The sequence below is a fragment of the Callorhinchus milii genome, unplaced genomic scaffold, assembly GCF_018977255.1.
Source record: "Callorhinchus milii isolate IMCB2004 unplaced genomic scaffold, IMCB_Cmil_1.0 Scaffold11, whole genome shotgun sequence".
NCBI lineage: Eukaryota > Metazoa > Chordata > Chondrichthyes > Chimaeriformes > Callorhinchidae > Callorhinchus > Callorhinchus milii.
Window position 1 is genome coordinate 7,916,584 of NW_024704752.1, and position 14,850 is coordinate 7,931,433.

Sequence of the window (14,850 nt, forward strand, 5' to 3'; positions counted from 1 at the left end):
TTGTTCCAGCAAGGTCCCACAAACACCAGAACACACGAGTGGATCAAGAGGATTGTTGGCCAGGACACCAGGAGAAATGCTATGCTTTTTAAATTTGTTTTATGGGATATTTAATGTCTCATAAGGAAGATGTTTTGCCCACAAGATACACGGTCAATCCACTTGTCGATGCATTCTATGAAGTGCTTTGAGATGTCTCAACGACATGATAAGGTGCTGTATAAAATACAAGGATAATTATTTATTATAACGTTAGTTTAGGATTTTACCTGAAGGATGGCACACCTGACACTGCAGCTATCCCAGGACACTGGAGTATCAACTGGGACTTGAACTTACACCCTTTTGACCCAGAGGTCAGACTGCTATTGACTGAGTCAAATTAATGGATTGATCTTTCTAAAGAAACATCATTTACAATGAATTTTGTTCTTATCAAGGCACTGTAAGTGCTGCAAGGCAGGGTTCTATTTTCTTTGCACCCAAATGTTCAACAAATCAGGTATAACAAGGACCGTATTTCAGTGTAAAGCTTTTGCATTGCAATAAGCATTAAAGCAAAACACTTCTACAATATCACCATGATGTCTCCATATCCCAGGAGCTCCATCCTTCTCCTCTCTCATTAAATTTGAGAAACTACGGATTCTGCAGTTAGTGGGCAGAAGGAAGGAGACTATCATTCCATCCACATGAGCTGAATGAACTCTGGTCCCAGACCAGGAACACAACTAACTGACTACAACATCAAGTCTCAGAAAGTATGTGTATTCAAAGACTCCAATGAAATATAAACACATTTCCAAAAGTCTGAACTATGTTTTAAGGGCTAAGAAAAGTCCCCCCTGCTCGGGTTCAAATCTCTGACTGTCCAGCGCCTCCTGACATGAAACCATCAAATGTAATTGGTGGTTGTTTTTATTAGGTTGGACAAACTTGACCTTTTTTGATTACGAACCTTGTCTACCCACCTTCCTACCACGTCCATCAATTCCTCTCACTCTAGCAATCCATCTAGTTGTCTCTAGAGCTCATTAATACAGTTTGTCTCAATGGACTTGTCCTGACGACTTACTGAGAAGAATTCTATAGGACTTTCCTGATTACTCCTTTCATCCTCATTTATAACTTGTGAACCTTGGAGTTTGACCCTTTGCACAGTAAACATTTGACTCTTCATATTGTTTCCTACTCTATGTCAAACTTTCCCAGTACTTTAAGCCTGTGGGAACTCCTCCTAGCATCTGTGAGTCACTGTCTTGGAAAGTCCTCCTGAAGTGAAATTGCTGAATAAATGTAAACTTGTTGTTTTAAAAACAATCTTGGCATCACCTAACCACCACTTGATTCATCTCATCTTCTTTCATTCTCATGGTCCCTTTTGCTTTTCAGCAAGGTTTCTCACGTCTTCCCTTCCCACACCAACAAACCCAAACACCCTGAATTTGACGAGAGTGTGAGATTGGAAAAAGTGATTTGCAACATAAATGAGTTAGGTATTGGGAATGCCAATGAAGATGCCCTCCTGACGTGAAAACTGCTTTATCAAATGCATGATGTCTTGCCAACTCCTGAAACTTTAAATCAGACCTGAGTTCTCTCAGAGTTAAGGTTGTGTGAATTTGTATCAGGAAGAGGGTGTCACTCAGTTTCCACCACTGACACTTCTTCCCAAAGGTTATACAACAACAATAATAACAACAACTTGCATTTATGTAGCGCCCTTCGCGCGGGGTAGAATCTCGGAGAGTTATGCAGTTCAAGTGCTAATGCATTCCCTCTGTCAAATATCTTGCCTGTGGGTAATAGCAACGAAAGATCACTCACTCTCCATGGGCTCCTTGGATTTCCTGCCGCTGGCAGATTTCCTCAGCAGGCTCCTTCCTGAGGTGAACAGGCAGCTGAGCTCTTCCAGGGGGCTGGTTGGCGTCCTGGAACGTGATCCATGGGATGTAGAGGCATTGGTCTTTCCTCCTTCCTTGACCACAGGTTGAGGCACTGTAGGAGAGCTTCTTGATCCACTCCCTGAATGTAGAGTGTCATAGGGCGGGGGCTTTTTTAGGCCTAAAGGAGTCATGGATCGTCCCATACTGACTGGAGATGGGGACATGGCGTGACTAAAGTGACCTTGAAGACTATGAGGTGAGGGTGTCCTGTATAGAGTGGATGGGAGCGGTGGGGAGGAAGCCCTTCCAGTTGCACTTATCCCATGGGAGGAGGGCATGTCTTTCTCTGCTTTCTGATGTCCAGAAGACTGTGATGGGAGTGATGGTGGAGAAGCACCAGCTTGCTTGATGAAGGATATGCTCGTTTCCAAGACCGGGAGCTTTGCGACTTCAAGTGGAGTTAAAGGAGATTCATCCGAGGCCGGAGAGCACTGGGCCGGGGCGGGTGGAAACACAAGTAGTGGGGGTCGATGAGGGAGCAGGTTTGGAAATGGAGGTGGAATCTCACAATATAAGCCCTTAGGAGTAGATGGCACTGAAGACTTGATTTCCAGGTCAGGCACTGTAGGAGTAGCACACTGAGAATGAGGGTCCAACCCGCCTGAACTGGTCCATTTGGTGTCCTGACCCACATCGTCGAATATTGGGTATTTCATTTCCTCGTACACTGCTTCGCTCTGATCCTCCTCATGCCGTTTAAAATCCCGCAATATATTCCCAACCATTTCAATGTACACCGGCTCCTCTTCATTGTCTGGAGTGGGACTGAAAGCCTGGCCTGAAGTGTTCTCTATGCCTGGCGTGGCTGTGGACTTCCTGCTGCCGTGCTTGGTTCCATACGTCTCATCGAAGGATGTACTGAGCTGCGTGTTTGGGTCCCGCCTTGGTTTAGGGGGTGGAATTTTTTGCCGTACTCGTCACTGTGCGGTCTCGGCTTTGACGCTGTAGGAAGTCAAAACAGATGGCGTTACTACACAAGGCCCTCGTCCAGACACTTGCAACAGTCAAAGGTCTGATGCATTTTAGATACTAATGATCATTCTTTCATTAGGCAATTGAAATGATAATACAAGTACATGTTCGCCTACAAACACACAGTCACTACATTTTGCAGTAAGATCCCGTGGAGAGTTTTGAGACGTCTTGACGACCTTATATAAAAGGCAAAGTATATTATATTACATATTTCCACTTTTATAAATGTCTATCATTATTATTTTACAATAAAGCTTCGTCAACTATTTGTGTTGTGTTTCCTGTTGGCTTCCTGATGACTCTGTTGGTAAGTAAGTCCATTGCCCAGAGTGAGCCATTCAGACCAGGTTTGAATGTCTGGTCTGTCGTGAGTTAGCTGATCTTGGACAGGAACATGTATTGATGTTAGTTGAAGCAACATGGTCTCTGATGTCTCCATTGTCACTGTCTCTCGTGGTCACAGAAAGGGAGAAAGTAAGAGAGTGAATATGAGCGTAATACTGATTGAACTAATAAGCGCGTTGGGCCTCAAAAAGTCCTCCTCCCCCTCCATTTGGCTTCATTACCGGTTCGAAAGAACGTTTGCAACATTAACTGAACACATGCAGCTTCGTGTGTGAAAGTGACTTTGTTCCCAGAGCCCAGCCTGTACGCTGGAGACAGCTCGCCGAAGCTCCACACACCTCAGACCAGCGCTGTCAACTTGTAATGTTATAAAATGTCTGAGATGTGTTCTGGAGCATGACAAATGAAGTCCTGACTGAGTTATGTAGGTCACCGTCGTCAGTGAAATCTGTATCCCATGGCAACCATGAGGTATGTGTATGTACTGAGTAAGTTTTATTCAGCAGTGTTTGTGGATCTTGTTGTGGAGAGCAATGCCCTGGCCATCACTATACTGACAACACAGTAGCCTCAGCAACAACTAGTCACCTTGTGATTCTTGAGCAACCCTCATCCAGAATTTCATCCTGCACGTGTGGAATGTTAGTGGAATTTTTTAAAATCCAACTTTTACTCTTTATCCCATCCAATGATGCTCCCTCACACAGGTGCACAATTCCACAGGCCTCTCCACGTTCCTCATTTCCTTTACCTCACCCAAGTGCCCAACCCTCATGTGTGTCGGGAGGCCAGTCAACAACAACTTGTATTACTATAATGCCCATCACATAGAATAATGTCTCTGAGCGCTTGCAGTTGAGCAGTCTGAATAATAATAATAATACTTGCATTTGATATAGCGCTATATCTCATCTTTGAGACGCCTCAAAGTGCTTCACAGAATAAACTGTGAAGTGAATTGACAGTATATTTTTGGGGGGTGAAACGCGGCAGCCAAATTGCGCACAGCAGTGTCCCACAAACAGTTGTGAATTGAGTGACCAAATTATTATATATTTTTTTGAAGGGTTTATTACCTCTGGGAAAATGATCCGCAAATCGATTTACAACCAGGTTCCTTCTTACTAATAGGTAAACAGAGGCGTATTGAGTAAGGAAACTTGCCCAACATTTCACCCTGCCCAGGAATCAAACCCAGGTCCTCTCACCTGCGAGGCGAGTGTTCTACCGACTAAGCTACAGGACTCCACAACTGTTCAGTCCCACACATTCTCATAGTAGCAGGAACCGGCAGTAAGAACACTGGCCAATCCGATTTTACGCTCGTTGATTCCGAGCCCAATTTTAAGCATCTCCATGAAGTATATGGCTTAGTCTCACTCACTGTAAAATGTCCACAGACATCTACTTATCAGTCAGTACTTCATGCTATTAATGCACACAAACACGTGCATTGATCTTGTGCTCGAGTCTCACTCAAGTAAGGCAACAATGTGAGTGGTGCAGGCCGGTGGCTGAGACTACATTGAATAGGAAGCAGATGAGTGCTTCCTGTCTTGAGCTGGATTCCCCCCTCTCCCCACTCCACTATTTGTGGTTTTAGAATAAATCATTCCTTACATTTGATATACCACCGTATCATCATCAAGAGGTCTCAAAGCACCTCATGGAATATTACTATGAAGTGTGGTGACTACTAATAATAATCCTTGCATTTGATGTAGCGCCTTATCACGTCGTTGAGACGTCTCAAAGCGCTTCACAGGATATACTGTAAAGTGAATTGACCTGTACATTTTGCTTTGACGATGTCCTACTCTTGGCCTCCTCACTTTGGATTCTCAATTAATAAAAAAAATGTTGCCGTACCCTAAGAAGAGTCATGAGCAGCATTTTGCAGTGTGAGAACTTGTATGTGTGTAAGATCCAAACTGACAGTTTAGACAACAACCTTAATAAATGTGGAAAAGGGAATATTCTCTCCTCGGGTGGAACTGTCTTGTAGATTAAGTCGAAGCATTTAAGAAAGTGCTCATTTTCAGTGCAGCTTCCAAAGTGAATTATGCTGCAGAAAGGAATTTCTTTGTCTTATTTGGTCATTATCATCCATCTCCATTCCTACTCGCAGATCCTATTACTTAGGTCATTACTGCTTTCAAAGCTTTCACCTTGAATCAGCCATTGATTTGTTGGGATAAATTACTGTCCTATAGCCTTTACAATGGGCCTATCTTGAGGATGGCTTCACTCTCCACCCCCCACCTCCATACACACCCCTCCCCCTCCTGCTCCTCTCCCCCTCCCCTCCCCCCACTTTAAAAAGGAAGGAAAAAGGTCAAGACCATTCAGAGAAAACATCTGCCGTGGTTTAAGCGGCAAAAATGAACGATGCTTATCGTGAAAGTAAAGGATATTAATGCCGGCCCCCCGATGAGTAAAGAAGTAAAGTAATGAGCAAAATAAAGAATATTAATCCTCCCCCCAATTGCAGAAGGAAGATTGACCTGTGATGATCAGATTTTATTTAAAAGTAACAAATGGAAAGCAATTCCACAGTCTTGCCGATTGTGTAGGTTATGGTTTTATTAAAAGATCTGTTTATTTTCTTCAAATGCTGTCTGTAACCTTGGGTGTTGCTCGATTGACTTTGGACCAGATTTAATTTAAACAGCAGCTGGAAATAGATTCAGCGGCAAATTAACCCTTGGTTTACTATGTAGGAGTTACCCTGACTGGCCCCAATCATGTCAATGGCATTCTGAGCCTCGACTGGTTAATCTTGGATTACAGATGCCAGTTGTTACTCAATCATCATAATAACAATCCCTGCATTTGATGTAGTGCCTTATCACATCTTCGAGACGTCTCAAAGTGCCTCATGGAATATACTGTGAAGTGAATTATTGTATATTTTGTGGGCAAAACGTGGCAGCCAATTACGCACAGCAGTGTCCCATGAACAGTCATGGATTCCGAGACCAAATTATTATTATTTCTTATTTTATTTTTTCAAAGGGATTATTACTCCCGGAAAGGCGATACGCCAATCGACTTACAACCGGGTTCCTACTTACTGCTAGGCCAACCGAGGTGTGTGGAGTAAGGAAACTTGCTGAACGTTTCGCCCTGCCCGGAAATCGAACCCAGGTCCTCTCGCTTGTGAGGTGAGTGCTGTAACCACCAAGCTACAGGACTCCACATGGACCCATATTTTCAATGGTGCTCTCACAGTGGGATTCATTAAAACAGAAGTGTTAAAAGCGATTTTATTTCACAAAAAAAATCACTAAAGGTTGATTTAGATAAAAGTGAAGTATTTCTGTCTCAATATGTGTCAGCCTGGCTCAGTTGAGAGCTCTCTCTCGTCTTTGAGTCAGAAGTTTGTGGTTCAAGCTCCATCACAGGAATTGAGCTGGTAGTCCAGGCTAACACTTTAGTGGAGTGATATGGAAAATGTTGCATTGTCAGAGGTATCATCCTTCGGATGAGACATTAAAATAAGATCCCGTCCATCTGTTCGGGTGGAATTTAAAGATTCCATGGTAGTTTTTCAAAAGAGAAGGGAGTTTCTCCTGGTATCGACTTCAAGATCCTCACACTCATGTTAAAATTCATTCAATCCCTGGCACCTCCCTACCTCTCCGACCTCCTCACTCCCCAATCCACCACCCGGCACCTCCACTCAACTGGCACCAGCCTCCTGCTTGTCCCTTGCACCCTCCGCCCCACCATCGGAAGTCGTGCTACTATGCCCCAAAACTCTAGAACGCTCTCCCTCAATCCCTCCGCCTTGCCCCCTCTCTGCCCTTTTCAAGACCTACCTGAAAACTTTCCTCTTTGTCCGTGCTTACAGCCAGCTCTCCCATCCCCGTGCTCGGAGTCAGGCTCCGCCACTGTTAAGCGCTCTGAGACGCTACACTGCGTGGAGGGCGCTATATAAGTGCAAGTTGTTGTTGTATTCTGGCTGACAATCCCCATTATATTAAAAAAATCATTCACCTCCTGACTGTTTGTGGGACATCACAGTACAGAAATTGGTTGGTTCACCTACAAATAGTCACTACACTTTTCAGTAAAATCCTGTACACTGTGAGACAATGCAACCATATTATTATTACTAAAACAACCAATTTTAAAGTGCAATGGTGGCTTTGCCTCAAAAACATAGCATTAGTCTAATAAGTATGAGGATTTAAAGCAGCGTCACAAACTCGTGTTCATTGTTACTTTCTGTCAAAGGATTCACAGTCCCAAACTGTAGGTTCAGAAAATATTTTTTGTGTGTAAAAAATGTGTAAGAGCTGGAAAAGTGCATCACATAAAAACCCTATACATGATGCTGACTCACTACACTTCAACCTCACATAAACCCCTACTCATTATTTTACACACTTTCTCGCAGCGCCCACCACAGGGTAGAGAGCAAATGGACTGTCAAGCTGCAGTAGGTGTGGGTGTATGTTTTTGGTAAGCGTTTGAATGAAAGAGAAACAAATCTAGCAAACTATAAATTAATCTAATGAACACAAAACTAAAATCAATAGTTCAATTACTGGTGTTAGGAGTGTTCAATAATATTCAATTAGCCAGAGAGCAGGGAGCAAGCATCCAGTGCCCTATCAACTGTCAACCTTTGTTCAATTGTCCAGGGCTTTAGGATTTTGACGATCTCAGCTTTTGGCTGTAAGAGGATTTGTATTCGATCTTTGCTGTCCTAAAAATTTGATATTCAAGTTCAAAAATAATTCAATTTATTGCTGGAGAAGGAGGAACCCAATTATAGCGCTGTCAGCCTGGCTGCAATATCTCAAATTCCATGTTGAGTGTGGAAAAAAATGCCCAACCTCCGGGAAGTCAAGTCTCCACCAGTGTCACTTCCTGCATGCTGCCCCTAGTCACTATGTGCAGGACGTGAGATTGATGTTACTTCCAACGCAATGTGATATCAGTGGCACTTGCACCGAACAATACACCCAGAGCGCAGGAAATGACATTAACGGCGACCTAATGACCAGAAACCTGGCCATTCCCCACCAGAAGCTGAGGTGGACTGTAGTTGTAACTACTGTAACTGTAACAGCGCCTTGGGATGTCCTCCCGACGTGAAAGGCGCTCTATAAATGGAATCTTGTTGTTGTTGTTGTAATATTTAGCAAGGGCATCCATGGTCAATGCGAACCCAATTGATTTATTTGGATTCAATTGAATGGAACCTAATTAATTTGATGGGCAGCTCCACCATTAAGAACCTTACTGGAGGTCTGCACCTTTAACAGTCGTGATTCAATCATTTAACAAATTGATGAAGAATTGAATAAAACATTTTGAATCCTCCACTGTTAAAATTAAACAGCTATATATTTTAAAATAGTGGGAGAATTTTGCTGGTATATGAAAACAACATCAGTATTGAGGACTTCACAGTCTGCTATACAATTATTTTGGTGCTTGTGAAGTTTCCTCTCTGCCCCCATAACACCAGCCTAACTGTGACCGTCACAAGATCGCAAACTCGTTTCACCTCAGACAATTATTACCAACAGAGGGAGGAAGTTTGCATTCTCTCCGGCCACATTACATCTGTGTTCAGGTTCCTGAGGGGTGTCAGTATTTTACTGTAAAAAGTGGACAAAACCACTTTGATTAGGGGCTCATTTTATCAAGAAGCTTTGCTTAGTTAAACAGCACCTCAGCCGAGAATTTTTTTTAGCAGAACTTTGTTGCAATACAAGCTTGTAATAATGACATTCATCATTGTAATGAGCTTGAGAGAAAACTTTATATTCACTCCATTTTTTCTCCGGAAGTCACTGACTCTCTGTTGACTGCTGAACATCTCCTTCAATATCCATTCCAAATGCCCATTCTGCTTGTCAGCCAGAATATTTGACCATGGTGGGGGTGGCTGGGGGGGGTAGAGGATATCACAGTCCAACCCATCTGTTGCATCAGATGTTCACAACAGAGGGTCACCGGATAATATCACGAGCAAGAACCCTGTTGATTTATTTTGTTAACCCTCCCTAAAGCAAAACTCTAGTGTCTTCTCTACCACCTCAAATGACCCCCTAAACCCTAGGATTTAAACCCAGATTTATCCACCTGCTTGGCTCCAGCCCATGCAGTGCAATGCCTTTGCCAGCAGAGATAGTGAGAGATGCTGTCATGAAATCTTTCTCCCTTGTCACTGAAATTTTGATGATTGTTCTTGTATATCTAAACACTAAAGCTCTCTGTGTGGTTCGTGCTTGCGGTTTGCTCACCTGAATTTTTGTCGGCCTCTTTCGTTGCCGTCCCTGATGCTCCCGGCATTCCCGGTGTGGCTGCCGATCCGGGGGTCCCTGGCGTTCCAGGGGTCCCTGATGTTCCGGCGTTCACCGTCTCCGTGGAGATGCTCAGCTTTGTGCTCGGTGCTCGCTTGGGTTTCGGCGGAGGCTGTTTGCGTGCACAGGTGTGACTCTCGTCATCGCCGCCCCCCACAGAATGTAGCGACTGTGACCTAACGGAAAAGCCACTGGAACAGGGGTGGGGCAGACGGTCCTGAGGGGCTGGCATGGTCATGAATCCCATGCGGAAGTGCTTTCCCATGCAGCTGCCGTCACTTCCCTTTCCAACTTCTCCACCCAGCCTGAAAGTGCAAAGAAAAAGATAATTAGACGACCGAGCCAGTCTTCATTGATATTTTTTCCCGTTTACAGCATAAGGAAGAGTCCATAACACACATAGTGTATCTCATGAGGAGTCTGGATGAAGAAGGCCCTTAAGTCCATTTGATCTCATCCTTCCAGAATACCCACCTATTGTCCTCCCGTCAGTGTTGAGGTGCTTTTTCTTTTAAAATAAGTCCAGCGTCCTGGCTTCAACCACCCTTCCTTGTAGCTCATTCCAGACGTTAAATGCCCTCTCCCGGGTAAAGAAATACTTTTCGATGCCTATCCTGAAATTGGCCTTTGTAATGTTGATCTTAATCCTGTTTCCTTAGGTTCTGTTTTTTTGGTGCATGACTCGAGCGCCTAGCTTGTCTAATTGTTGCTGGTACCTCATTGCTTCCTCTGCACTGCATCCAGAGCCTGGGCAGTTCCCATATGTCACAGCAACCAGCACTATATACAAGGTAGCGCACCCCTTGTGGGGATCTGAACTACACTGATTTGGCAGCATTCTGTTTGTAGTCGCATTGTTTTGACAGTGAGCGATGAGTCAGTTAACACCCCTAATCTTTTTCAGCTTCCCCTTTTGATAGATTCTATCATACGCCTTACTTTTTACTTCCTATATGCAGCACCTTCCATTTATCTGTATTGAACTTCAACCCACAAAATGCACAGTCAATCCACATTTCAGTAATATTTTGTGAAGTGCTTTGAGACATCTCAACGCCATGATAAGATGCTGTGTCAAACTCAAGGTTTATTTATATTATTTATTAGTTACCAGCCATGTGCATTATACTATCGCAATTGTTTGCTGAGGTTTCAATGAAAGTTACAATTTGCCTTTCGCATAAAAGAAAAGGTCTCAGGTTAAAGTCACAGAATGTGTTGCTCTAGATCACTAATGCAGAATTACTTCCAGCCCAGTAACCACAGTGGAAGGTGTAGTTGTGCACATTTGTACAGCTGCAAAGGAATACATATCCATGCGGGCTGCAATAGTGCCACATGTGGGACATTACAGCTTCCAACATGATTCACGGGATCATTTTCCCACCCTCCGCAGACCTGAAATGTGAATGTTTAATGTAAATGTCAAAGCAAATTGACCCGATGGGCAGGGGAATCCAAGAGGTTCTAGAGATTTCATCAAAGTAGAGAGACAGAAAACAAAGCTGATTTGGGGTGACTATCACTGAAACTGACTGATCCGGATGACTGGTGAAGATCTGGACGTAGCGACTAAGTGACGCAAGATGACAGATAGACAGATGACATTCATCAATGCATCGATGGATATGTCTGCAGGTGCTGAAATAAAAACTCATCACATCATTGCTTACTCAAGCTCATTCTTTCCCAGGATCTCGATATCATGGAACTTCTTATTTCCTGCAAGTCTACCCTTCCTTCTAAGTCTAGTTTCCTTCACAGGCTTGTGAAACCCAAGTGTACCTTTGCCTGACCACTACTTCTTGATTGATGCCATCTCCTTTACTTGTTTCTACCTTGGTGATGTCCTGCATTGTGGGCCTTTCCTCTTCAAGTCTCCAAATGATAAAATGTCTCCAGTTATAGATTCTGAATTTTGGTCTTTAATATGGGACCAATAACTTTCACAGACAGGAGAATACTGTGAATATATAACAGTAATAAATTACATTTTTGTGTGAGTGTACATTGTAAAACACCCACTGGAGACTGATAAATTACCCAGCATGTGGTGCCGTTTATCTGTCTCGTAGTGCATGTTATTGCTTTGTATTCGCTTTGTGACTGTAATTCATCACCTAATTATAGTCCATTTTCAAAGCCAGCCTCTGTTTGAACATGTCCAGCATACCTATCAGGATGTTTAAAGGCTTCCAAATACAGAGCAGTCAATCAGGGACACCCTGCTCATGTGACACCGTGGATTCTACGCTTCCTGCAGTGAAATTGTTCACAAGATTAAGGCCAGGTGTCTGTACAAACAATTCTCTTCCTTGCTCCTCGCCTATATCATGAAGCTTCTCGGTGGAGCTTGATTGCAGTGATTTCTGTTACCTTTGCTCTGATCTCCACTCTGTACTCCTTCCCCAACACCCTCCCTCCCCCCATCAGTGCTTAAGGGCTTTGAGATGTCTCGAAGAGGTGCTGAGGCACCATATCAAATGCAAGGATTATTATTTCAACTGCGGTGCTTAGAGCTGAGGGGGAAATGTCTATGAGCTATGTACAAAGCTTTGTGAAATATACTTTGAATGTACAAATATGAATATCTTTCGAAGGAAAAAAGTTTTTTTTTAAACTCCTTCAAGTTCCTCAAATTGTTTTTCATGGGTGAGCTTGTGAGGAAGCCAGAGGAACAATACACAGTGGCCGTAGCTTACTTTCCACACGTTCCCCAATCCACCTTGTGTTTGATGTTGTTACCAGGGCTAGATGCTCAGACTCATCACCCCTCTCTAAGGGTTAAATTGCATTTACCATCTACGTATGCAAATTGGCAAATGTAATTCTGCTACGCCGTAAGTCCGAAACTAGCCCCAGCCTGTGAAATCTAATTTACATTGATAGCTGAATCAGAACTCAGTAGAAAAGGAATATAAGAATGGAGGAGACCACAAAGTATCCAAGTGACTAAAACAATAGATAGCCATGCGTTCAGCTGCTGTTTGGGGTTCTAGTGGTTGAAATGGACATTGTTTAGAGACATCAATTCTCAGAGTTGAGCTATTACTGGCATAAGGCATCAGTCCAATAAGTGTACTCTGAATGTAATTGTCTCTCACTGCAGTGATCAAAGCTTCATTTCTGCTGTTGTGGGAAAACCGTGCCCAATCAACCCATGTCTTCCACCTCCTCTCTCCTACGTACATCCTTCTGTCACACATACCTGAGCCAATGGATTTATCTATGTTAATTTCTAGTCACTGAGGTGAATTATCACAAAGAATCATAAATTCAAAAGTCAGGGTCCATCTATTTCTTTTTCCCCCTCACTCCATATTTCTCCTCTCCTAAACGTTTTGCCCACAAAATACACAGTCAATATACTCAACAATATATTCTGTGAAGTGATTTGAAAAGTCTCAATGATGTGATAAGGCGCTGTGTCAAATGCAAGGATTATTATTATAATAAGGGTGCTGTAGTTCAGGTCCCTTTCACTCCAGTTGCCCTTTGGTACTTGACAGAAGTGTCCATCCTTCATGGGTAAGACTAGCCAGTGGGTGCCAGCAGACTAAATGACTGTACTTCATGGGGGAGGGGAAGCATCGAGGCTGAGCCCAATCCTATCATTGTACGTACACTTTCCAACAGGGGTCATCAGTTAATCATTAGGGGGAAGAACCTCAGTAAACTTTGCTCCTCATTAACCCAAAAGACCGAGGCCTCCTCCTGGTGTTCCAGCTTAGATTGACTAATTTACCTCCGAATGGGGAGTGAACCTGGGACTTTCATGGTCTGTAAAGCCCAGGCACCCTATCTTGTTTTCCAATGACCATGATGCCCATATCTTTGAAATGTAGTTTAGTTGACTTCCTGCTTCTATTTTTACTCACTCTCCCATCTATGTGTGTGGCCCTTATACTGGCTTCTCTGTACACAGGGGAGTCATAAACCTGTGTGCTTTCCACTACTCATTCTATCCCCTGGCTTGAGTGCAATCAATACCATCCAAGCATAAGTGCCCTTGACACTGTAGTCACAGAATTATTATTCCTGCAGCTGCCTAAATGAGAATGTGTATTTTTTCTCTGTTTTGTATTGTTGGATAAGCACTATATGCCCCCACTCAGTTCATTTCACAAATTTATCTCTGTGCACTTATAAATAATTCAGTTCAGAGATTAGACATTTCAGGCCAGGATGATGTCATTTAGCTTATTGTGCCTGTGTTATGTTACTTCATAGCTCTCCCAATGAGCTATCTGGTGTAATCCCATTTCCCTATTTTGTTCCCATATTCTCATATCATTGATCTTCATTCGACAACCTTTTAAATATCAATTGACTGAATCACCACTTGGGATAACGGGCTCCACACCTGATACCCTGACAGCAAAATAGTCTCCTAACACTTCATGCTTCTAAGGTATAATCATTGCTATATATACTGTATCTACTACAGTCTAACGTTGGATACATGTTCATCCCACAACATACAGTAGTATAATAGAATGTCATAGTGCAGAAACTGCCCATTCAACCGATCAATTCGGTGATGTTTTACCCCCTGCATGAGCCACCTATTTTAAGCCCAATTTCCTGCTCCCTCCCACCTCATTTTATCGGAAAATTGTCTCCTCGGAGCTGAACTGGCATGTTCGGCAATGACAAAATCGAGCCAATCCTCTATGGCTGGAGTCTCTATAGTCCAGTTCCTGAGCCATGTGGGTGTGCAGTACTCCAGGGAACTGCTGATGACAGCAGAGCTGGGCCAGCTTATCGGCAGGACTTGGAAGGGCAGACCAGTCACTGGGGGAGGAGAGAGTGCACATTCCATTCCAATATATATGTCTGGAATTTCCATGTGTAGGTGGAATCCACGGAACTCTGTTTGGTTTGGATATTCTTAGGCCAGGTGATGAGTCTCTGCATGTGTCAGACACCTGGCTGTCCAAAATAACTGTCTGTGAAATTCACCCTTCCATGTCAGACACCCAGTGTCAGCATTAAGCCTCTCCAGGTTAGTTGCAGTACAATTGGGGTAGAGGAAAGCTTCACTGTTCCCCCGGCAATGTACCACAGCCCCATCTCTTAGGAGTGTCCCTGGACTGGACCAAAGTGATGTTTTTACCATTTCCAGAACTGGCCGTCCCGAGGCTCTGAGTGAAATGGTCAATATATAACAATTGGGGCTGAATTAAGGGCAGTTTTGACTCCACACTCAGATGGAACTGTATCGACTGACCAAATGTATTTCACATAAACCAGACTTCATT

General features: G+C 43.4%; 1 protein-coding gene across 1 annotated transcript in view; it reads right to left on the reverse strand.

The window, feature by feature from the left end:
- Nucleotides 1-14,850, reverse strand: part of nyap2a (neuronal tyrosine-phosphorylated phosphoinositide-3-kinase adaptor 2a) — a 46,507-nt gene that overhangs the window by 12,366 nt on the left and 19,291 nt on the right. The window contains 3 exon segments of the mRNA XM_042339234.1: nucleotides 1,828-2,856; nucleotides 2,859-2,888; nucleotides 9,530-9,894. Of these exon segments, the coding sequence (XP_042195168.1) occupies nucleotides 1,828-2,856; nucleotides 2,859-2,888; nucleotides 9,530-9,894 (1,424 nt within the window).